This window comes from Microtus pennsylvanicus, chromosome 7 (genome assembly GCF_037038515.1).
Source record: "Microtus pennsylvanicus isolate mMicPen1 chromosome 7, mMicPen1.hap1, whole genome shotgun sequence".
In the NCBI taxonomy this organism is placed as follows: domain Eukaryota; kingdom Metazoa; phylum Chordata; class Mammalia; order Rodentia; family Cricetidae; genus Microtus; species Microtus pennsylvanicus.
The window spans coordinates 17,876,228-17,901,328 of record NC_134585.1 but is presented as its reverse complement, the minus strand read 5'-3'; the positions used below and the strand labels follow the sequence as shown (position 1 = coordinate 17,901,328).

Here is a 25,101-nt window from a genome sequence, read left to right as displayed (position 1 = left end):
AAACAAATGCGGCATAAACGAAGCAACACACCTTAAAACAATCCTCTACAATAATTCAGTCTGAGGATTCGTTGGGACAGGATTGCCTCTCTGGTCGGAGGATGCAGTAGAGGAAAGAAGCGGCTGCTCTCCTTCTCCGATCTTTCAGCATTAACCCCATATCTGACTCCAGGTTTTTATTTAATAAGACTAATTAGGATTGTGTTACAGTATGCTAAATACTACATAGTGACAGATGAAAGTCCTTTGCTGACCAGAGATCTGTTTTCTTTCTTTCCAGTGTGTGGAGGAGAACGATGTAAGTTAAGTGGCCTTGGCTCTAGTGAATTAATCTCAACAAATACTTACACAAGGGAAGGGCACAACTCCTTGGAATCTCAACATGTTGGGGTGCGTTCCTGTGGTTTTCGGACCGATGGTCATCTCTCCCATCAGTAGTTTGAGCAGAGACTACATTTAAGCATTTAACTTCTTCTAAGTTTCTTTGCTTCATTAAGACAATTCCTTCCTGGTTTCTCACTAAAGAAGATTTACCTTTTCCTGCTTCTCTTTTATTAGTTTCCATGACAACACATTGAACCACATTTTAAATACCATATAGCTTTTCTTAGACTCTAGGGGAAGGACATACAAGAGAAGTTGGACATAGTCCAGGAGTTTCTTTTAGGGCTGCACACACATACCAGCTACACAGAAATAGGATCTGGAAAATGAACACCCACTCCCAGTATCACTGGCCGAAACTAGCATCCCGGCAAGCTATGTGTGCTCCTAGCTGTCACTCAGAAAACTCACGACTCATGAGTCTACTCTCCCTTACCAAGTATTTGAACCTTGTAAGAGTTATTTCTTTAAAGATTTATTATTATTATTTACTTTTTCATTTAGCACAAGTCTGTGTCTGTGTGTGGTGATGCTGTGGATCCTGGAAGAAGGTGTTGGGTCTCTTGGAGCTGGAGTTTCAGTCAGCTGTGAGTCACCATGTAGGTGCTGGGGATCAGACCTGGGTCTTCTGCAAGAGTAGCAAGGGCTCCTAAGCACGGAGCCATCTATCTCTACAGCCTTGTAACTTACAGTTTTAAATTGTGGCTACTTTAACAGGGAGAAATTGTTTTGATGAATTTGCCTACGAGCATAAGGCTCCACACCCAGGCGTGTGTTACAGACGACCTCTTGGAGATGTGGCATAAATGTTACCGCAGCAGGTGGGCATGTAGAGGGTGAACAAGGCTAGGACATCTTTTAAGACAAATTCTCATATAGTCCAGGCAGGCCTGGAACTCCTGATCCTCCTGCCTCCGGCTCTCAAGTACTAGAACTACAAGCATGTGTGACCATGCCCCAGTTCAAGGTTGGGAAAATCTGTCTGCCGGAAAGTTTCAGACTTGGTTTCCTGGATTAACATGTTAGCAAAACATAAAGACTGACAAAACATAGCAAAGTAAGAATCCGACCAGCACTAGAGGGAATCTAGGTCATTCAGAGCCCATATGGAGACAAATTCTCTCCAAGCTGAAAAAGCTACATTTGCAATGTTGTGTTTACTTCTGAGTGACTGCTGCATGACTGGGGTGGGGGTGGAGTGTAGAGGTGACTTTTAAAACTCCAAACCAGCCATCCTCAAATTACACATCTTTCCAGAGAGAGTTGATGTCCCACATCCGGTCCTGGATCCTCTGATGCTCTCTGTATGTGTGTGTCATTCACTGACCAAATGAGCACAGCGCGGGGAAATGAACAAGATCAAGGGACCAGTCTAACAAGCCAAATAAATCCTGGCCACCAGAGAGTGACAGATGTCTTAGAGCATCCCTACAGCAATAGTGACCCCCGGGAAAGCACACACCCCTTCATGTTCTCTTTCTTTCAGATAGAGAAAGCTCAGGGTGGCCAGGGAGTGACTAGCTGCAAACCATGATTCCTATTTGTGTCAGATGCCTTCTTCCCCTGACAGTTCAGGGCCACCCAGAGCCCACTGCTAAGTCTTCCCTTTGGCATCCCGTGGGATTGCTCTAAAACACGTGTGCTATGTGGACTCCCTGCTTGCAGAGATGGGGACTGAACCCCAAGACTTCATGCATGCAAGGAAAGAACTCTAACACTGAGCCACATCTCCCACTCAAGGTAAACTACTTTTGTGGAAGCACTGGGTAGTCACAAGCAATATAAGATTTTTGGCTACAGTCAGTCAATCAAAACAGACCAGCCACAGCATTAAAACACAAAACGGCCACTGAGTGAAGAACATGAGTCTGCATTTTAGTATCCATATTATCTCTCAGGGCTGGCCACGGTAATTCACACACTTTTAAATGTGAAGTTACTTTTTATAGTATGTGCTACATATCAAAGAGGTAGACAAGAGGGTAACTCCTAGGGCTGGAGAGATGGTGCAGCGGTTGGAGGGCTTGAATGCATGGGTAGGGACTCGAGTTAGGATCCCATGTCTGCAATCCCATAACACCTACAGTGGGATGGGAGGCAGACACTTAAGTCCCAGAAGCCCAAAGATCTGTTAGAGCAAACAAGAGACCCTGTCTCAAACAAGGTGGAAGACAAGGACCGAAATCCATGTGATGTCCTCTCCCTTCTATACCGACGTTGTGACACTCATGTCCCCTCCTCAATATTTAAAAAAAAATTAAAAAGCACCCAACTCTGATCTGACAATCAATGGAAATAAACAGAGAGAACATTGAACTAGTCACTTATGCATCTACTTCTAGAACCTCAAAAACCCTTTGGATAAACTTGAAGTTGGACATCCTTCCCTGGACTTATACCAGCTTTGAGAAAAAGGACAAGAGACAGCCTGCTCGGCAGTTTCTCAAAGGTTCTGGCCTTCTGTTCAAAGACTCATGATGACAGGTGCGGCTCCTTCCCTACCTCCATCTGTGGCCTGGCGTGGCACTAGAACCGGCCCTTACACCAGCAAGAACATATGGGCTGGGCCAGGACCAGCCTCTCCTTCCCATGGTATCTGCTCCCCGCTTGCCTCAGCTTGTCCCTTCAGTTACCGCAAGTCGCTCCTAAATCACTTCAAGTGTCAAACGTGTATCCAACTTCTATGTTACATAGCACGATAAAGAGAATTACATGAATCTGTTGCGCTCAGGAGGAGAATGCTGTAATACCAACCTCGAAATCTCTTGCTGCGTTCACAGCTAACCCCTATCCTAAAGTTTGTGCCGAACACTCACTTTTCTGAGGTTGAAAAGAAAAAGACTTGGCACACACATGCAATTTAACTATCATAGTCTTGCCTATGTGGAGACATTTAAAGATGGTGTCATGCAATCCACAGTCAAAACTGGGTTGCTTCATACACAACACTGTAATTCTCTGAATACTCCCCCACAGGAAGGCTCACTCCACTCAGTTTCACAGTCAGCATAACACTCCATTGTGTAAATATGCATCTACTCATTCTTCCTGTCTATGGAAACTGCTATCTTCAGTCATTTTTTGCTTTACATAAGCATCCTTGAGATGTTTCTTGGTATACGTATTTAATTTTAGGGTATGGAACTAGCTATGGGATTGCTGGGTGATCAATGCTGTCAGTCAGGGCAACATCTTTTAAGTCCAGCTCCAGAATCTTCTGTTCTTATTGGCATTCTAAGGAAGACATGGCTGCTACACGCATCCTTGCCAACACTTGATATTTTCAGAGTTCTTAATTTTTGCAATCGAGTAGGTGCTAAACAGAATGTCAATATGGTCTCCATTTACATTTCTCTGTACATGAGTGAGTCCGTCCTTCTGTACATCTGTCCATCCATGCTGGTTCCTCCTAGGAGATGCCATGCATTTGCCCATCCTTCTCTTAGACTTAAGGAGCTCCTGGCAGATGCAGGACCATTACAAGATGTGCATTTACGTGTCAAAAACCCATAATTCGGTCTAGCACCAGCTTTTCCAGCACTACTTCCTCCCCTCTCCTAAGCTAGACAGGAATTGACAAAACTATGCTCCCAATTAGTTTAAAAAGTGTGTATACTTAAAAGGCTGCTGAAATGATCGCAGATTTTCCCACAGAGATTGGCAGAGATAAAAATTATTGTTAGGAATGGTGAATGAATGTAAAGTTACTTATTTTTGGACTTTTTTTTGTGTGTGTGAGATAACTAAGCCACCATAACAACATCTGTGAAATTCTATATACCTTCATTTTCCCGGTTGATCCTGCTTTAATTGAGACTGGGTATTGCTATACTGTCCTTCAATTCCTTGGCTCATAGGATACTCTTGTCAGCCTTTCAAGAAGCCTGGATTGGCAAGCATGTACCACTCTGGCTGGCTGACTTTCCCGTTCGTTTCTTACGGCATACTAATCTTTCCTGAGCGATTCCGGTGTGTGGCCTGCCAGCCAAGCACCCCCACTGACTCTGACTTCCTTCTCTGTCCCATTAGAGCTCCACACTTGCCTACAATAGCTTCTGTATTCTTTTTTGAGTTACATTAAGTCTAATGCCAGCCAATCACAGCAGGGTGAATCTTCCTTTTTCTCAGTGACCTTACCAATTCTTGGGCTACTCTGAACATGACACAGTCTACTAGGTTTGGTTACAGTTTGGGTCCCCAGTCTGTAGTGCTGTGGGTACGGCTCTTTGGGCCTATTGTTTAAATGGCCTGTGGGTTTTTCCAAGGATAAGAGTCAGTTTCCTCACTTTAGAGTTTTGAAGAAAGCACATTCCAACTTTTGGAATCCCCTAAAGTTTTGTAAAGTATTGTAGAATATTATTTTAAGGTGTGTTACATTTGTTTATGCTGTGGAACATTTGTTTAATGATGCAAAGATGTGTTGCATTCTTTTCTGCTGCACTGTTTTAACTCTGTGAAGCTGTGTTACTTTGTCTGTCTAAAATACCTGATGGTCTAATAAAGAGATGAACCACCAATGCCAATAGCAAGGCAGGAAAAGGGATAGGCGGGGCTGGCAAGCAGTGAGAATAAATAGGAGTAGAAAAGAGGGGGGAGGGGAGAGACAGAGAGAGAGAGAGAGAGAGAGAGAGAGAGAGAGAGAGAGAGAGAGAGAGAGAGAGAGAGAGATCAAGGAAAAAAGCCCAGAGGCAAAAGGATGGGGATAATTTAAGAAAAGCTGGCTAAAGGCAGGGCATTTAGAAGAAAGAATGAGCCTCCGTGTGTGATTTATCTGAGAGCTGGGTGGCAGGTCCCCCCAAAAGCCGAAAGAGTAAAACAACCAACAACAGCAAACTTTGGCCAGATGTGCTGGTGCATGCCAGCAGGAGGAAAGCAGTGGCAGGAAGATCTCTGTGAGTTCAAGGCCAACTTAGGTCTACACAGCAAGTTCTAGGACAGCCAGGGCTACTTAGAGAGACCTCATTTCAGCTCCACTCCCTAAAAAAGACTGGTTAAACTTGAAGATGAAAAGTTTCCTGTTATCAGTGTCTTTAGCATAAGACATGTCATTTTAATGTCAACAGTGATGATATTCTTGTAATAAAGCAGACAAACAGTACAGTCAAGCTCTTCACTGGGGCTCTCTACTGCCTTCTGGTCCCAGTGGGGGACCACACGCTTCTTTCACAAGGCCGGCAGTTAATGGTGAACAGTTTTAGAGGTTATAAAATTGCCCTTTACGGGCTGTCAAGTTGGTTCAGTGGGTGAAGCGCTACCAGTGCGAGCAAGCCTCATGACCCGAGATTGATCCCTGGTACCCACATAAAAATCTGGGTGTGTCATGGTGGTTCACGGCTAGCCGTAACTGGATCCAATGTCCTCTTTCGGCCTCTGTGGGCATTAGGCACACATGCACATGGTAAACAGACATGCATGAAGGCAAAACACGCATACGTATTTTTTTTTTTTTTTTTAAAAAAAGGCAAGCTGGATGTGGTGTGGAAACAGAATTGCCCGGGAGCTCTTGGATCAGCTAGCCTGGAGTACATAGTGCATGCAGCAGCAACCATGGAGACCCTGTGTCAACGAGGTGAAAGGTGAGATCACATACGCTTGTCGCCTACAGCTTCCCACACCCACTGTCAGTTCTGGCTCGGTGATTTCTCAGGAGAAAATTAGCACCCTTCCCCCTACAGACTAAAATCATATTGAGACAGCTATTTTGTTACATTTCCCCTTTAACCCAGGCCCTAAGATAGTTCTTATGTGGCTGCCTGTCACCCTCTCAATGCCTGGAGATCACTGTGCACCGCTGGGGACCAAAGCCCTACTTTAGAAGGTGACCTTATCTGGAGACAGGGTCTTTAGGGGGATAATCAAGTTAAAAGGAAGGCATCATAGCAGGCTATGACCCAGTGAGAGTTTGGACAGCACACCGACACGCATCTGTGTGAAGATGAAGGGATCCAAGATGGCTCGCAAACCACCAGGAAGCAGAAGCTCCACAGAGGCCGCCTCAGCCCTCGGGAGCTGACCTGTTGTCAGCTCCCATCTCAGGCTTCTGAAGTGACCTAGTTTGGTGCTCAGCTGCATCAGTGCCAGCGGGCCACACTTCCCGGAAATGTGACATGATAAAAGGTTAATGAAGCTGTCGACGGCAGAGCGATGGGTTTTACTTAAGCGTGCACATAATTACTTCCTAAGACGGGAACACCATTACCTGGGAAACATCAACACATTCTATATGAGGATATCTGAGTACTTCCTGAAATGACTTTCTGAATTACTACTGGTCAGCACAAACCTGTATCTAGATTCCTCCCTTGGCTTTCACTTACTCTTTCCTTGCCAGCTCTGGTTTTGCCATGTTGCTGACACTGGCAACATAACAGTAACCTTCAGCTTCATATTTCTATTTTTTGGGGGGAGTGGGGTGGGGACAGGGTTTCTCTGTGTAGCCCTGGCTGTCCTGGAACTAGCTCTTGTAGACCAGGGTGACTTCAACCTCACAGAGAACCTGCCTGCCTCTGCCTCCCAAGTGCTGGGGTTGAAGGTGTGCGCCATCTTATGTGGAAGGGAAGGAGGGAAAGGAAGAGGTAAGAAGGAAAGTACAGCACCATGAAGGGATGTTGTGAAATTATGTTTTAAGGGTGTGTAAGAAATCATAACACATGTGTATGCTTAGAAGAAACATCCGGCAGAGGGGTAAAACAGAACACGCTGGAAAGAGGAGGGGGCATTTCTAGAGCCTAGACAAAAAGTGTACAACTTTATCTCCAAAGATATATTCATGAAATATAAAAAAGATGATGAACAAGCTGATTAGCTTTAACAATCAACTTGGCCCAACCTTAAACCACTTGGAAAGAGCCTTCATAGGGCACGATCCACATCAGGTCGGCCTATGGACACGTCTATGGGCGGAATAGTCATGACTGTTAACTGGTGTAGGAAGAGCCAGTTCACAGCGGGTGGCACCATCCTCTAGGACCCGATCCCTCTAAGAGAAGAGAAAGCTAGAGGAAAGCAAGCCAGGACCAACCCCCACCCCAGCTGCGGATATGATGCCTATGTTCCTGTCCTCATGTCCATGCAGTAACGGACTGCCGCCTGGAATTCTGAATCAAAATAAACCCTTCCTTCCCTACGTAGCTTTCTGTCGGGATATTTGTCACGACAACAGAAATGAAACTAGAACAGAGTTAAAGGAAGAGGAGGGGAGTTTCCTCACTACTGCCATTTGATGCAATCATGGTAAAACAAAACATAAGAAAGGAGTTACTCATGAAAGAAGGAAATAGGGAACTCTCCATAATTCAATTCTATATGACAAAAAAAGTACTTATCAAATATCTGGATTTATATAAAGAAATCACAAAGTAAAAAAAAAAATCAAATTGTTTAAGAACTGGGGATGTAGTTCAGTGGTAGAACATCTGACTAGTGTGTACAAGGTCTTAGGTTTGTTCTGCAGCACTGCCCGAATAACCAAGGGCAAATAAAAACAAATGGGAACGTTACTATAGGGTGGGTAGATAGAGCACTTGCTCTGCAAGCATGAGGACCTGTGCCCAGACCTCCAGGACCATGGTAAGAATCTGGGCACAGCAGATGCACCCGTGGCTCTAGTGCTTGCACGTAGAGACAGGAGGATGAATCTCTGAGGTTGGCTGGCCAGCCAGACCAGCCAGGTGGTGAGCTCCAGGTTCAGAGAGGATAAGTGGAGAGCCACAGAGGAACACACTTGCCGTTGACCTCTAGCTCCACATACATGTGTTCCTGCCCACACATGCGCATACACATGTATACACACACACACACATACACATAACACTAAAACTATGAACTGTATAGCTAAAAATAACATCCGGAAGAGAAGTAAAACTAGATTAAAACATATTTCTAGCCAGTATGAAACAGTCTGAGTTTCCCTGTCCAGTAAGGAGTTTAGGGAAGACAAAGAAACATCCAGAGGTAGGGACTCGGACATGCAGAGTGTTTGCACAGACATTAATAAGTAAATAATTAGGAAACAAAACACCAGTATAAGTATGCCAGGCTGCATCTTCTTTCTTATTTGTGTGTTTTTTTTGAGACAGGGTTCCTCTGTGCAGGGAGCTCCAGCTGTGCTGGAACTGTCTCTGTATACCAAGTTGGCTTCAAACTCACAGACATCCTCCCGCCTCTGCCTCCCGAGTGCTGGGATTAAAGGCGTGCACCACCACCCTCCCGTATGCCGGGCTGCATATTGTGCTTGCACAGAAGACATTTGGAATAATTTTCTTTTTTTGGACAACAATTTGCTGTTTTGGACCAAGGATCATGAAAACATAAAAGTCTGATTCATATATACTTGTCATGTGCTTATCTTAAAGAAATCTTCAAGACAATATATGAAGGATATCTACTGCAGAACTGTACCTGCATTATAGCATCCCCTATAAAGTGATATAGTACAAACTTTTGTATGTATAGCTTTGTAATCTAAACACAGGCTCGGAGGGGGTTAGAAAAGGAAACATAAAATAGTCTAAAATTCAATATATTGGTACTGGGAGGGTAAGTGCTTCCTTGATGCAGCCTGGCATACTTACACTGGCGGTTTATTTACTAATTATTTACTGGCACTTATAGAATGATTACCACCCGTCACATGCTGCATGTGGGCATTATATGTAAGAACGCATCTTATCTTATGGGGTGAGTCACTGTCGCTAAGTGACAGAGCTAATATTTAAATTCAGATAAGCTGGTTTGAGGTTTGATTTTGTGGACAGTGCTATAGAACATGACCTAAGAAAAGTTAGGGAAAGGGGGTAGGTATTTCCCTCAATTCGTGAGTCATGCTTTCAGATTTTGAGGTATAGGAATTTAGTATTATGTGGTACACTCATGTTACCATCAAAAATTGCTAACCTGGGGAGCTGGCTCAGTGGTTAAGAGCACCCGGTGTCTCCTGTGGGGGGGGGGCAGGTTTGGTTCCAGCACCCACATGGAAGGGATATGACACTGTATTCTGACCTCCTTGGGCTCCTGCAGAAACATGGTACACATAATACATCCATGCACACATACACAAACAGATAAATAAACACATTAAAAATTGCTAATTTGTTGGTCTTGCAGCAACATTTAAGTGAGTCGATTTTTACAATAATCATGTTAAGATGAGGAGACCATACCTGCTGCTGAGTCTAAGTTCCTAGTTCAATCCCTGGGACTCACATGGTGGAAAGAAAGAACAGACTCCTGTAGGTTGTCCTTTGATGCATATCCCCAAGAATACCCCCCAAACAATAAATAAATCCTTTGTCCCTTACTGGTGCCACTAGAGAAAACTGTCAGATCTTGTGTAGGACCAGCTGGCTCTTTCAGTAGCCTAGGAAGAATGTACATAAAGAAATCCCACTGCATGGTTCAGAACATGTGCCTAGGTCTGTGTGGACAACGGGACTGCTTTCATGTTTAGAGACAAACTCAAGAGCAGAGGGAAGCACACAGACCACTCGGGGTCTCTTACCAAGTGTGCTTCCACTGTGCTGGGTCTAAAGCCCAGGAAATACATTTCCTCACTCTTGATTAACACCTCTCTGAAGAACCCCTTTCTCCTTCATCACATCTTCCTTCCATCCCACCGGGTGACAAAGCAGGTGTGCACGCTTTCTTCAGTGAGGTGCCCTCCTCCACTGGCTCCACTCACAGTCGCTGGGAATTACCAACTCTTGAGACAATGGTGACGCTTTCTCTCTCCCTGTAATCTACCTGGGCTCTGGTTTACAACAATCCGCCTATCAGAAATCTCTTTCCTTCTTCCTCTTTGGCTGTCTAGCTTAGGTTTGTTCTTTAAGATCTATTTTGAATGTAATCTCTCTTGCCTTCTTTGATGACTCTCCAACCGCATATAATCTCTTCCTTGTCTAACACTGGGTATTACCCTCATAAGGCTTGACATTCTGACCTGTACAGTAGATATCCGAGAATATGCAATGTCTGTTCCAGTAAGATCTCCTACATGGTACTGACCTTTGTGTTGGGGGCAGCACTAGGAACATATTCCTTTTTAAAAACAAAAACAAAACTTTCGTGAATGCAAAATCTGTCCCATAATTTTTCCATCAGTAGAAATGGTCAAAGAGATCAAAAGACAAATACTTTTTTTTTTTTAATGGGGAATTTAATTTCAGAGCTTGGGCAAAGCAGTTGAGAGACTTCTGGTAGCCTAGAGTCGACTATCCTTCCTTGGCAAAAAGTATGCCTGGATTATGTGGAAACCCAAAGATTGCCCTGGAAAAGGCTAAAAAACAATTTGAAGGCATCCGTGGTATAACTCTATTTATTTTGGGTTTTAAGATGAACGCAAAAAGTTCATAGACTTCAAAGCTTGAGGCGTTTTGCAAAATGACAAATTTTGAATGCATTGCAAATTAGGTTACCTAGCTCACTTCCAAATGAAATAAAGCCAAGCTAGATAATTTAGCTACTCCGTAGTGAAGAGAGGAAAAAAAGCCCAAGTAATGTTATTTTCTCCCTTCAAATTATAAGCTAATCAGCGAGGCCTGCTACCTCATATAAACATTTCATTAAGGTACTCAGATGACATTACTCCTACATGAATAATGAATCCCCATTCCCAGGCTCAACCTAAATTACCGCAGTTTACTTGGTGACTTTCTTTTAGAGCAGAGAGGGCTAAGGTGGAAGACGGGGGAAAGAACCGGTTTAACTTGTATTCAAATACCTTTGCAGATTAAACAACACAACTTCCAACTCCCTTCTTCCAGACCCGCAGTTCTGGCAGGTATCGCAATAAAGTGAAAAGATGTGAACAAAGGGGGACAGACACCTGCGCCTCCTCCATCGCAAATATTGCTTCCCAAACAGGGCCCGAGGGAGGGTTTGGCCGACCTTTCAAGTCTAGGATCCTTCCTGGGTTAGCGGTCTACCCTGGGACCCCTGAGCAGAGCTCCGCAGTCAGGGCTCTAACAGCCATCTCTCCTCCTACTACACGTGACCGCGGGGCGCACGGCCGCCGGGGACACAGACACCGCAACGCGGTAGACCTGGTGACAAAGGCTCGGGCGCATCCGGAGCCCCGCCGGCCTCCCGCGCTCAGCGTCGGCGGAGCCTGCGCAGGGCGGTGCCGCGCAGCGCGGGCCGCGGGAGCGGGAGCCGCAGCCGGGAGCGCGCCGCGGAGCCGAGCAGAGCCCGCCGCGCGCACCGCCGGGCAGTGGAGGAGCCGAGAAGCCGAGGAGGAGCCGAGCAGCGCCCGGCGCGCAGCCGACGAGCCCAGGAGCGGAGGAGAAGCCGAGCAGAGCCCGCCGAGCGCCACGGAGCCGCTCCACGGAGCAGAGCCCGCCGCCCGCCCGCGCTCTGCTCCCAGCGCCGCCGCCGCCCCGGAGCCCCGCAGCGACTCGGACACGGGTGAGCAGCAGGCCGCGCACGGCCCGTCGTGCTCGGCTCCTCAACCGGGCCACGAGCGCTTCTTTACCCCCCGACCCCCCAGTCCCCTCCGGCACTTACACCACGGCTCGGGAGATCATCCAGGACACCATCTTTCCGGCCGCTGGGCCGCTGACCGCAGGCCGCGCGCTCCCCGTTCGCGCTCCCCGGGGCCGCGCTGGAGCCCTCGGGAGCCGGCCCGGTGTGTGCGCGCGGCGCCCGGAGCCGCCCGGCGCCCGGTCCCCCGCCCGCCCCCGCCCGCGGCCCCGCGCCCCAGCCGGCCCCGCCCCTGCGCTCCGCTGATAGGCGGCGGCTCCGGGACCCCGACGGGCGCTGCGCTCCACCGACCTGCGCGGCTACCTCGCTTCCCTGCGTCGGGGGACACCGGTCGGGCGGTGAGACTGCGTGGGAGCCGAGGCCGGGCGCGGGGAGGAACCGGGCTGGGGAAGTGCCTGGCTAGGTGCGGCTCTGGCGCTCACGGAAGCCCGGCAGCCAGGGCCTAGCCCAGGTCTGGGTTGGGGATCTCGAGGCTCGTGGTGCAATGCAGGGGCCAAGGGAGAGCGTTTGGGGTCATGTTTGGAGTGCTGGGCAGCGGTGGTGGCGAGGCCGCGCTGGGCCCCCTGGGGCATCTTTTCCGTCGGCCACAGCCAACTCCTGAATTGCCTGCCACATAACCCGAGTAAAACGTGGACCCAGGATTTCCGACCGGTGGTGCTGTTTACAAGTGTCCTTATTTTTTTTTTCCTTTCCGGTGTGTGTGCGCGTGGGGGGAGGGGTAGATTACTGCTTACACGGTCTAAAATTTGAAACTCCTGAGTTTTGGGTGACAAGTATCAAATTGGGCAAATGACCTTTAAGTTACTGGTGGTGTTTTTCCCTTAGTCCCCCCGGTTGAAGCAGTAGTAAAAGTTCTACTAAAGCTGGGAAGTCTGTAATGTGGGCTTGGTGCCTTTAATTAAAGTGCTAGAAAATATGATGGCTCATTTTGTGACATACTGTAATTTAATCTTTTTGTTCCCCAGTTTCCCCATAATAAAAAGAGGCTAATAATACTGTAGCTTACCTCTTGCTTTTCAAGGGTGATGTAAGGTATCGCTAATTAATGTGTTTAGGAAGGTCTCGGATTTGCCTGGAATGGTATCAAGGGACAGGGGTAGATTATCCTCAGTTCCTTTTAATGAATGAGGTCTATAAATTAAGACTTTGGGTTAGTAAAGAAAGGCGCTGGCGAGGCCTGATGGCGAAGGCCTTGTGATCCCAGCACCCTAGAGGCCGAGGCCTGCCCCAGTCCATCCGCAGAACCAGGAAGCAGAGAATGCAAGCTGCCTTCTGCTCTTAGGTTCTTTCTGCTTATTTACATTTAAGAATATGGACTTTTGTTTCAGGGGCTGCAATGATAATTTGTGTTTGTCCTGAATATTTAGTTTGGCCATTATTCAGCGTTATTGGGGAGTCATGTTTGCATCTAAGCCCCAGGTTTCTGGTATACTCAGTGTCCTTGGTATCCTTCTGTGGGCACCGGTCCTGTAATGTCACGGCAGCCTTCATCCCTGACCCCTAATATGCCATCCCCCACCTCTCTTCTAGGAGCCAAGCCGTGTTTTCATGCCTTTGACTGCATTTTTTGTTCTTGAATGCTTTATTCCTATTCTCTACCTTCCTGACCTTGATTTTCCTGATACTTGTTCCCCCCACCCCCACCCCGTGAGCCCCTAGTAACTTATACCTTAAATTTCTGGACTTTTCTCACTTTTACTCATTTAGTTTCTTTTAGTACCTATCAGGCACTGATGTTTTTCTGTTCTTGTTTGCAGGATACAGCCCCCTTGTTCCTATTTCAAAAAGCCAGGGGTTGTAAACCACCTACCCTGTGCTGCTACAGTGTTGTTGAGTCATCCCCACACTCCAGACAGCCCTGGAGTGTTGATTCTCTTTGATACCATGGAAACGGAGGTTTAGAGAACTTAACTCATTAGCCAGTGATCGCATAGTTCATAGGTAATAGAGCTGGACTCCAATATTGTGATTCATACCTAAATTGGGTGGGAGCTAGTTGGTCCAGGGAGGTTGCTCTCTAGGGGGAAATTAGCAACCCCCCCCCCCCTTAGTGGTTTGTAATTGGGATTAACCACTAACATGTGGTGGATGGGGGCGGGGATGCTGTGTGCGGGACATGCTGAACAAAGAATGTTCCTGTGTCCTTCATGGCTTAGGAATATCATGCTTGACATTCCTGTAATATTTGTAACTATCTGAGCCTGAAGTTTCCACTTTATAAAGTCATCGTTTTAACCAAGAGTGAATTTTCTTGTATCTGTGTCTGTCCATTCCTGTTGTATAGATTAAAGGAAGGGTTGTTTTGTTCACAACTTGATGAGCAATTGTTTATAGTTTTGGATCATTGCATCATAAGCAGTTTTGCAGTGCAGTCATGTCCAGTTCCTAATTATTTTGTCCCAGCGTTCAAATGTTGACATGCATTTTTTTAATGTAACTTATTTTAATTTCCCCTTTTCATTTATCATTTTATTTAGGATAGATGGATTATGTTTGAAATTGTTGGTAGAGAGCTTACTCGTTTTCATTTCAGAGTGGTAGGTAGAGTAAAAATCGCAAAGTGTTTGACGGATGGGCCACATAGAAACTGATATGGTTGAGGACTATTGACCTAAATAAGCGTCAGAATATCCAAGGAGGAACCTCTTGTGGAAAGTGCCCAGCTTTTAGAGGTGGCTGTTTCGATTACTGAATCTCAGATCTGCTAATAGATGGCCATTAGATAATATGCTCCACTGTGTAAGATGAGGCTTTGGGACTGTGTGAGAAAAGGAAATACAGTATCTTCTGCCCAGATGCGTGCGTGTGTGTGTGTGTGTGTGTGTGTGTGTGTGTGTGTGCGCGCGCGCGCGCGTGTGCGTGTGCATGTACGTGTACATGTGCAGGCACACACGTGAATCCCAAGGCCAGAGAGTGGGGGGGGTGTCAGACCTCTGTGTTTGTCTTATCCTTGAGGCAGGGTCATTCTGGACTTGGAGAGTATATGTTTTCAGCTGTTCTGTTACCCAGCAAATCCTACTGATTCTCCTGTCATTGCCCCTTACCACACACTAAGGTTAAAGGAACATGGGTAACCAAGCCTGGCTTGTGGGGGTTGTGTGGGGGTGCTGGGATAGGAACTCTGGTCTTCTTGGCTGAGGATCAAGCACCCTTAACCACAGCCACCTCTCTAGCTCTGAGGAGCCTTTGACCATCTTCCTTGGCATGCTTGCCATCATTCCATATAGAACAAACTTAAAGCCCTTGTTTTTGTTTTTATACATCTCACCACTGTTTGTGTATTGTGCGTGGCATGCTTCCTGCCTTGGGTTACGCAAAGATACTTTTCTTCTGTGGCTATGGAGTTCCGTTTTGATGGGAGGCAGTGTATGTAGGGCAGAGGACACTTTTCTCAGGAGACCTGCTTCTCTTACCAGTACCGAGGTGTGGTGAGTCAGTGTGTTTTGTTCTGAAGGAATATGTTAATGGGTGGTGATTGAATGCAAAGGGTTTTAAGACCCACTTCAAAGACTTGCTTTCACTACCAGCATCTTCACTTAGTGGTCCTAGGAGATAGTGGAATGCACTAGGAGATAGTGGAATGCACGTCTTTTGCTTGTTAAGGGGGCTGATTTATTAGCAAACCAACAGAGGAGGAAAGTACCTCAGTCAGAGAGAGATCCCATTATATAGAGCAGAATTACAGGGTACAGAGAAGAGATAGTGTCTAGTCATGTAATTATTAATGAATATGCTAATGAGACTGAATACTAGGTCACCTTCCCATTTCTAATAGGAGAGTGTTTTTAAATAATTGAAAATACTTTCATTTGTAAAGAGTCTCAAATTACCAAATTACCTTCGCACTAATTTAGAGAACGGCAGTGGGGGAGACCGACTTGGAGGAAGAAACTTCATCTTGCTCTGTGCTGCAGATGGGCACCCACCTGCCTGCCCCTTTCTTCGCCAGTCTCTTTGGGTGTTAGATCTGCGGCAGAGGTAGAGTTTGGCATCCAGCATGGAAATTGGCTTATACAGAGCTGTTGCTGAAAGTCCGATGAGATCGAATTAGAATAGACAGATTAGATTTGGAGTTAGGTAATCAGGACAGGTATCGATAAGAGTCGCTTACCAGCTCACAATAGGGAAAGCAAAATGCATTGGATGGCTAGTTCTTGGAAGCCTCGCCGGGAGCTGGCATTGTTTCAGGTCTTTACATTTAGGAAAGAGCCTCACTTGAACCATGGATTAAGACCAAAGAGCTTTCTCTGTCTTCCTGGTTAAAAACAAACCCACTATGTTAAGTGGCAGAGACACATTTGATTGAGGCCCTCTCGGCGTTCCTTTGAAACACAGTAGATTAAATCACAGTCCCTCATTTTACCATTTAGATTTGTGATTTCAGAAAACTGGGGTTTGCAACCTAATTTTCAGAAAGCTAAAATACTGGACTATCCAATTCTATGGCTGTTTAGCCTTGAAACAGAAAATGTAAAAATATGTACTGATGTTGTTGTGTTGTAATTTGAAACATAGCAAGTGAAATTGAAAAGTGAAATGGAGAAAAATCGAGTCTTTTTGTGCCACTGTCTTCAACCATCATCTAATTCCCTTCAGAAAATCTAATTTTTGTTTAAGTTCTACCAAATACTAAAGGAACAAATTGCCATCTTTTTTCAGAAGATAGAGGGGCTTTTGTTATATCCGTCTTCTCTCTCTCTCGAGCACACATGCCAGATTTCTGAAATCCCTAACCTCCTTCTTGCTAATAGCTTGAGGACCATTCCTAGGTATAAAGTGATTTAACGGACAGCTGCCTGCCAAGAAAACATAAGGTAAACAAGAGACCACCATTTTGTAGACAGAGATGCAAAAATATTTAATAAGATACTAGCAAACGGAGCCCAGTAATATATGAAAAATTATACTTCGTAACAAAGTGGGGCATCCCAGGTGTGAAGGGCCGAATTGGCAGTTAGAATAATTTTATCACATCAACAGGCTAAGAAAGAAAAACAATATGGTCATATCAGCGCACACAAGAAAAGCGCTTGTCAAGCCCAAGACTAGTTCATTATGAAAAGTGTTCACCAAACAGGGATAAAGAGGGGCTTGGTTGGTTGGTGAAGAATGTCACCCAAACTGTAGATGATCGTAGTGCATGGTGAAGAATTGAATGCTTTCTTGCTAGGGTCAGGAGCGTGAGAGAGATGCCCCCATCAACATTGCTTTTTAGCAATGATTACAAACTAGGCCAAGGATCTCAAGTGATGCCTCTTCCGGAAGGAAGAATCTATGACAAGTAAGCACGTGGAAAGGGCCCAACCTCCATCTGTCACAGGTTGACAAGGTGGGGATGCATTCCACACGTGTTAGGGTGACTCAGTCCAGAGCACTGGGGCAGCAGTGCGGGCTGGGGTTCAGGGCACTAGGGGGGCAGTCTAGTGAGGATGTGCACAGAAGGCACGGCCAGATTGAAAGGCAGCTTCTCCCGACTCAAGCGTGTCCGTAACTGTTGAGCCCTGTGATCTCAGACCCTCCCGTGCTGGCTTAGGTTACAGGGAACCCTGCAGGCGTCTCTAGCAGCTTTATTCACATTCGTCAGAGTTCATGTGTGACCAAGATGTCCTGCAGTAGGGAGTAGATAAACTCTAATAAGCTTAGACAGCGCTGAAAGAGAGGAAGCAGTCAAGTCCAGGAAACCTCACCCTACATTCTTACGAAAGAAACACTTCCTGAAGAGTCCGAGCTCTGTGTGCACTGTGACTTCAAGCTTGTGACCTGAAAAGGCAGAACCGTGCACAGCAGAAAGTGACTCTCCTAGTTGTGGGGTGGGTGGAGTGGAGAGGCACCGAGCAGATCTGTAACACAATAAAGCGTCTCTGTCCTTGTCCTGCAGTGATTCACAGGAGGGAGTCATGATACACGTGTTAAAATCTGTAGGATGTACAAGCCCCGTGGGGAAGCTGTGGAGGGTGAGGAAAGCCAGTCTGTGTGGGGCGTTGATAGCACCAGTGCACCGCGTTAGCCACAAGGGTACTTCTTTCCTCCTCCTCCTCGTCCTTCTTGCTGCTCTCACAGGTCAGACCCAAGCTTTCTTCTTAAATCCCAGCCTTTAAACAAGAAAGTTACTTCTCATTCACGTTTCTCACTTTCCCCTACATGATGTTGACCAAACTAGCAAATCCTTGCTAAGAAGGGAAGTTGATGGGGCTGGTGAGGTGACTCAGCCGGTAGAGATGCTTGCCCCCAAGACCGACAACCTGGGTTTGATCCCCAGACACAAGTGGGAGGAGAGAACTGACTCCAAAGGGTCCTAGAGTCCTCGGGAGCGTGCTGAGGCTTGAACCTAGACACACAGCGTGGATGCACAACAAATAATGGTGGAAAGAAGGGGAAGTTGAGTGAAGGGTGGAACACTGCGTGTGCTCACGTGTTAGTGAACTTTGTCAGCTCATATGACAACTTTCCCCCTCCCTCCCTCCCCCCTCCTTCCCTCCCTCCCTCCCTCCTTCCCTCCCTCCCTCCTTCCTAAGACAGAGTCTCACTGTGTATCTCTGGCTGGCCTGGAACTCACTATGTAGACCACACTGGCCTCTAACTCAGTGAGATCTGCCTGCCTCTGTCTCCCGAGTGCTGGTGTTAAAGACTGGACCATTGTACTCTGCTCCAGTGTCTTGGTTATTAAGGAAACTAGATAAAAGTTGCTCAGCTGCCACTTTACCCCTCAAATAACTATATTGCTGAGAACGCTCTGATACTCACAAGTTGTTTGTAGACGATGAATTCAAGCATCTCAGAGGACAGCTTGCCCGCGTTTTCCCATTGCCATGGGTGCCAGGCCTGCAGTTGTGCACTCCTCTCTTGAGACGTGGTCTGGGCCTGTTGTTTCACACTGTGTCTCCTATTCTTGTGCCTCTCCTTTGCATTTTAAAAGCTGACTGTACTTGCTGTGTCTCAAACTCACCTGTGGTGCTGCCTGAATCCGTTCTGTGCCTGCTCTAGCTTTCTCATAGTTTCTAGTTTGGGTTCAGAAACTTTGGTTTTTCTCTGTGTGGCTTGGTGCCTGTCCTGGAACTCACTCTGTAGACCACGCTGACCTCGAACTCACAGAGAACTGCCTGCCCCTGCCTCCTGAGTGCTGGGATTAAAGGTGTGTGTTACCACCTCCTGGCAGGGGATTCAGAAACTTTGAAAGCCAGATCATTTTAATTAGAGTGTAGTTAGTTCTATCAGAGGATCATCGTGGTTACTATAGACTTTTAAGTTTGTGAACTTCTGTCGCTGCTGAAGTTGGCCGAGACCTTGACAAGGTTAGGACACCAGCCCGTGGTTCCTTGACTTTCCATTCTCCCTACCCTGAGACTTTGTGTTCGCACTCCCACCTGCCCATTCTGAGAATCCCTGCAGAGGCCTTTGATCTTTTGCACGCCTTTCTAGACGCTCTACACGCCTTCTTGTTTTCTTTACTTAATACTAGGTTTTTGAGGCTTATTTTTACTTGTAAGCCTGGCTCCTTGATTTCTTCTGCTGTGTAGGATTACCACTGTTTGAGTATATGTCAGTTTAGTTTCTCTTTTCACTCATTGATGTTTTGGATGTTTGGAGCATTTGTTTCTTTGTTCTGTTTTGCCTCAGCCAGATATGTGACTGTTTATGGTATGTAGCACATGTTCCAAAAGCTATAGGGGAGAGTCTAGTAGTAGACTCCACACTGAGCATGTCAAAGACCCCGTCTTAACTCCCAGAAACCCAGACATAAAAGAATAAAAATATACTGTCAACACCTTGAATGGTTGCCATCTGGGTTCCGCCAGCTGTCACTGTGACAAAATACTTGAAGAGTTACCTCAAAGGAAGGTGAGGGTCAGAGGTCTTAGCCAGGTCACTTGGCTAGGTGTTTTTCTGTGCCTGCCTGAGGCAGAGAGAGCGTCGTGGCTGGGCCCATGCTCCCAAGAGCTGTCATTCACTTTTCCACTTCTTGGGAGGAGGGGAAGAGGTAAGCCAGGGTCACAGTACCCTGCTCCTCAAGTTTTTACCGCCTCCCACTAGTACCAACAGCTGGAGATCAGGCTCCAACCTTGCTAGAACATTCCCGATCCAAACATAACACCATTCGTTCTAGCAGATGTTAGCCTTCGTGACAGCAGGATGTGGCGCACACACCCCAGCTTGCTTTGTTTAGCTGTCCTCACAGTGGGTCTCTAGGTGTCACTTCAGTTCCTCTTTCTGGAGATGAAAGCAGAACCCTTTGTCCGTTGTATAATGTTCATCTCATGTTTACGAGAAGCTCATCTCAGGTCTGGAGCAAAGGAATAATCAAATCAGCAAGTCCAGTGAAACGGAGAAAGGCAGTTATTCTTTGAAAGATTAAGAAGAGACGTTTTCTGGGACAGATCGGTGCTACTGTAGTGGGGCTCAGTGAGTGGTGTGCTGTTCTGAAAGGCTTCCCTAGTAGGGAGGGCTCCGGGTTGGAGTCCTACTTCTGGGTTAGCCTGGAAGGCTGGGCTTTTGATTACAGGTCCAGCACAGGGCTGGTGTGTCCTCAGCATAGGGAATTATTTATAAATCACCGAGAGAATTGAACACGGAAGTGTATGAAGTCTCTTCGTACGTGTTACACTGTCATGGAGACGTGTGAGATGTTTTTAGATTAGTAACGATCCGTCGCACATTTCCAGACAGCTTTTGCAGTGGAGAGACCATGGGATTCGGGAGACACATACTTTCACTATAGAGAAAAGAACATATGTGCAGCCAGTGACTACTGTTAGGATACTGTGCCACATATACTGATTAGAAGAAATTAAAACGGCAGGGAGAAATTGCTCTTTTTGAAGGAACAAACCTCAGCTGTTTCAAAAAGGTGACTCGCCGTCAGGTCTCCCACGGCAGATAAAGAGCACTGAAAAGCGTGGGAAGAGGGAAGGCACAAAGGCTAGACCCAGTCAGCTCTGCAGCAAACACAAGCCAGACGTCTGCTGGCTCAGTGCAATCATCGGATTGCACAGGTCACAGGCCCAGTGTTAAGATGCTCCCTTCACCCTTTCCGGTGCCAGTTGCAAGCCCCGGGTTCAGTTGCTCGTGTCCTTTCTTCCCTTTTTTTAAATCCTCTCTCTGCCTTCCTTCCCCTGCCTGTCTTGTGTTGGGGATTGAGTCCAGGGTCTTTTGCCTGCCTTTGTGGCTTATATACCCCCAAGATATGCCCCAGACTCTACCAGGTTTTTCCACGGCTCAGTAATTTGCTCTAAGATAGACGAAAAGAGGCATAGGGTAAGGTAAGGGAAAGGGCAGCAGCTTCCTGGCCCTTCTGGGGGTGTGCCAACTGAGGATCCTTGTGCCGACAATCTGGAAATTCTCAAGAGCTGTTCCCTTTGGCAACTTCTTTGCATCATCCTGTTAGAAGCATGGACAGCTATGTCAAGATGTGCTCACTCACACAGCCAGTTCCCTGGCAGTATACTGCGTGAGGACCCTGCAGGCCTGCCTGCTCCAGAGACTGTCTGCTTTAACCTTCTTGGCTGGCTGTGCTTTATTTCTTCTCAGGGTATGGGTGGGGCCTCTGCAGAGAGGAAGGCATTACTATCCACTGTAGGAAGGGGCAGGTGAGAGGATTTTATGAGCAGCTAAAGGCAGAAAGGAGAGGGAAAGATAGAGTTTCTGTGGTCTGCCTTGGGGCCAGAAACCATGGATGGAAAAAAACAAAATTATGTATCACGATGTGACATCATTTCTCGTTCTCTGTCATTAAGTTTTACCTTTCTGAATCAGTGCGGCTTCTCAACCACCACCTCCCTACTGCCTGGCTCAGCAAACAGCATGGAATTTCTGGTACCTAAGTGAGAAGACATTGCTGTTTACCCCTTTCCCCCTACCAGTGGCTTCTCCATGCTTTGTGTTAGATCCCACCTTGACCCACAGAGCCCTGTGTGCACTGATCTTTCCATGTTTCCAGAATTGATGTGTTACTATCTCTCTGTCCTTTTCCTGTTCCTTGTCAACATGGCATCCTATTATTTCCTCCCCTGGGGCCTTTGCCGTTCCCTGTCTCAGAATGAACACCTGGCAGGTTCAGCTGGAGACTCAGCGACTCAACATTGCTCCCCAGACTGCCTTCATAGTGTGGTCCGGATTCCAAGGCAGCTCTGTCATCTCTTACCCAATCTCACCTGGCCTGCCATGGATTGTTTTACTCTGCAGTAGTTACCGTTGGCTTCTGTCCTTAGTGTCAGTGTGCTGGTCCTCCAGGTATGCTGGAAGTTGTTAGTGCAGGAATGTCGTCTGTCCTGCTTCCCTGTTTCGCCCAGCCTTAGGATTTTGAGTGGCTAGTTAACACCTAAGAAGGCACAGAGACAGCTTGTTTGATCCCATAGTATTTGTTCTCAGGCTGCAATTTTTTTTAACCAACCAAAAAGTGTTGAAGAGACCTGAAATCAACCATCCTAGAATGACCAGTCTGTTGTTGTCTTGGTTTGTAGCAGTTCAAGTGGAACTTACCAAGGAGGTGTGCTAAGGAAACAGGCCTTAGCCTGGGAGCACCCCCTTAATCAATTTCATAATGATCTAGAGTTCAGAGAAGGAGAGTAAGTACTTCCTGGAGATGTTGATGAGGTTGAAGGAGCGAGAGGCCCAGCTGCTGGCTTGACAGAGGGCAAGTTAGTCAACAGATAACCTGAGAATTAGACTAAAGATGGGAGGAGCTGAGCGAGTGGGAGAAAGAACTGCTCTGGGTTGCGCCGAGCAGCCACACACCTTGCACACTGCCTTTGTCTTGATGGAAGTTGCCGAGAGTTAAGTTGCTTAGGCCCTCTGACCAGGAGGAGCGGTTGTGGCGTTGGAGCGTGGGGTGTGGGATGTGGAGGGCAGCTGAGGGTTTGAACAGGGACTGAAGGGCGGGTGGAGCACTGTTGGGCAGCACTCTGCTCATAGATCCCTGCACATCCCTGAGGTCATTCGGTCCATCGTCTTCCAGACTGCTCACAGAAAAGGTCTCCTAATTGTTCCCCGCTCTGAGCCCTGCATCACAAACATGCCTTTTTGTCAGAGACCTTTAATTATTAATGCTTTCCCTTTTGTAAGCCCAAGATTGCAATTAGAGTCCAGTTTGCTGTCTACACTGAACTGACCTAAGTTGAACTAAAAGCCCTAAGCCTAAACAGAACCCCGTTCTAGTTATGGCCTTTAGACAGCTAAATGGTTAGCTCGTGTGGACTTGTGAAGAGGTGGGTGTGGGCTTCCGGAGCGTGGCTGGTGAAGGCTCACACTCATTTCTCAGGCCCTCTGGCTTGAGTCGCTGCCATCTAGGAGCTGGGTTTGTTCATTTAGCTTTTCCGACCCAGTCCCATTTGCAAAATGCATGTAATGGCCCTGCTTCATTGAGTGACTTTGAGTTCTCGTTAGATAACAATGCCTTTTAGCTCTTGGCTTATTGCCTGATCCATAATCTGTGTGTAGTAATTATTGTCTTGTTCTCTGAATTATCTTACAGAATTTGGAATTGAACCTTTATTTAAAGTCTTACTTATTGCAGAGCATAGGATCAAACTCGGGGCCTTGCATATGCTAGACAGGAGGTCAATTGAGGTGAGATGGCTAGGAGGAGGTTAAGAGGTGGAAAGAGAAACAGGAGGAGCCCCTTTCTGGGGAGTTAGATTGGTTCCCCACCCCCCAGCTGAGAATCCAGTGCACTTACCAGCATTTGCTGTGGAGGTTGTCTGCAGCGACTTTTCAAGTCAGGATGTTGAAATAGCTACGAGCTATGCTCAGGGCCCCAGCGTTTGTGACCTTTGCTAGCTGTAAACCTACCGTCTTCTAGGAATCAAAAACTCTGTTTACTGTCTTGTGCTGTACGTGTGACCCTGGCTTTGCCTTATCAGGAGGCTAGCTGTAAACCTACCGTCTTCTAGGAATCAAAAACTCCGTTTACTGTCTTGTGCTGTATGTGTGACCCTGGCTTTGCCTTATCAGGAGGCTATTCTCTTCTGCACAACACCTCGGGCACCATCCTATGATCCCACTGGCCCACCAGGGGGAAACGTTTCTTCCCAACACTGTGGAGTTGTAACTTGAGAGCCAGAGCCGTCGGATCCTATGGGCGGCTACTGTTAGGACACTGAGATCCTTTGAGAAGCTCATAGCCACCCTTGGCTGTGATACATCTTTTTCTTACTATGAGCCTTTAAACTTAGATCAGTATTGAGTTCTCTTCCTGAAGAACATCTGCTTCTCTCAGTTTTATCCTGAAATTGTTTTCTGTAGTAAAGTCAAGAATCCCATCTTCACCTGACTGAAGTGTTTCTGCAAACAACTCCTTAGGCCATTGCCCATGAGCTGGTGGTAGCCTGTGATAGCTGGGGGTAGCCTGTGGTAAAACAGAGCTTCTTTGCCAGATACTGCCACTATCAAGTGAACATCCCAGACACTAATGTGTTTATTTCTAAAATTTGGTTCTCTTTCCTTGAACTCCAAAACAAAGTTTAGCAAAGATTGTTTGGGCAGCTGTGGGTGGAGGGAGCGCTGAAGGGCTGGCAGGCTGTGAACGCTGACGTCCTATGTTAAGAGCAGCGCTCTGTGTTCACTGTGCACGGGGTGCTGGAAGAGGCCTTCGGTAGTTGGTGGGGTGCTGATGTGTAGTAATGAGCTGCTAGTGGTGTTTCGGGGGCACCGTACATGGGTGTCTGGGGAAAAAGGGATGAAATTTACACTGTGATAAATGTATAACAGTGGTTCCGACCTTAAGTATCTTTATGTAGTTCACATTTTTCATTTTGTTTTCTTCGAGACAAAATGTTTCTCCGTCAAACAGTCTTGACTATCCTGGGACTCAGTAGGCCAGGCTGGCCTTGAACTCACGGAGATCCATCTGCCTCTGTCCCCGAGTGCTGGGATTAAAGGTGTGCGCCACCGTCACCTGGCGCAGTCCACATTTTTACAACACACTTCACAGTTCATGTTTATCTCAAAGTGAGTGTACATAAATGAATAAAATGTTCATTGGCAGGCATTGGCCTATTATTTCAACACAGGGAGTAAAACACTTCCCTTGGAAGGTATTGCTCACACTGCTTGCTATCTGTATTTCATTTCCTTCTCTTTGCCTTGTGTGCGCGCAGGCCGCTGCGCCACACTGTATCAGGACAGCTCGGAGACCCCTTCTCTCTTCCTACCATTTGGGTCCCAGGATCAAACTCGAGTGAGTCACCAGGCTTGGTGCTTTACCCTCTAAGCCATATCCGGGCTTCCTATTTAATTTTAGAAAGAAGA

The 25,101-nt window shown here is 46.8% G+C and overlaps 2 protein-coding genes across 3 annotated transcripts in view; one reads left to right on the top strand and one right to left on the bottom strand.

The window, feature by feature from the left end:
• Reep3 (receptor accessory protein 3) overlaps positions 1 to 12,009 on the bottom strand; it is a 77,133-nt gene extending 65,124 nt beyond the window's left edge. Inside the window, exon 1 of the mRNA XM_075980079.1 lies at positions 11,884 to 12,009. Coding sequence (XP_075836194.1) covers positions 11,884 to 11,915 — 32 coding nt within the window. The 5' untranslated portion in view covers positions 11,916 to 12,009. The remainder of the gene's footprint in view (positions 1 to 11,883) is intronic.
• The window catches only part of Jmjd1c (jumonji domain containing 1C), a 173,413-nt gene continuing 159,838 nt past the window's right edge, over positions 11,527 to 25,101 (top strand). The window contains exon 1 of one of the 2 annotated variants that reach the window (XM_075980072.1): positions 11,527 to 11,784. The gene's annotated coding sequence lies outside the window, so the exon portion shown is untranslated. Of the gene's footprint in view, positions 11,785 to 12,109; positions 12,198 to 25,101 lie in introns of those variants that run through there. The other variant, XM_075980074.1, reaches the window with a different exon arrangement.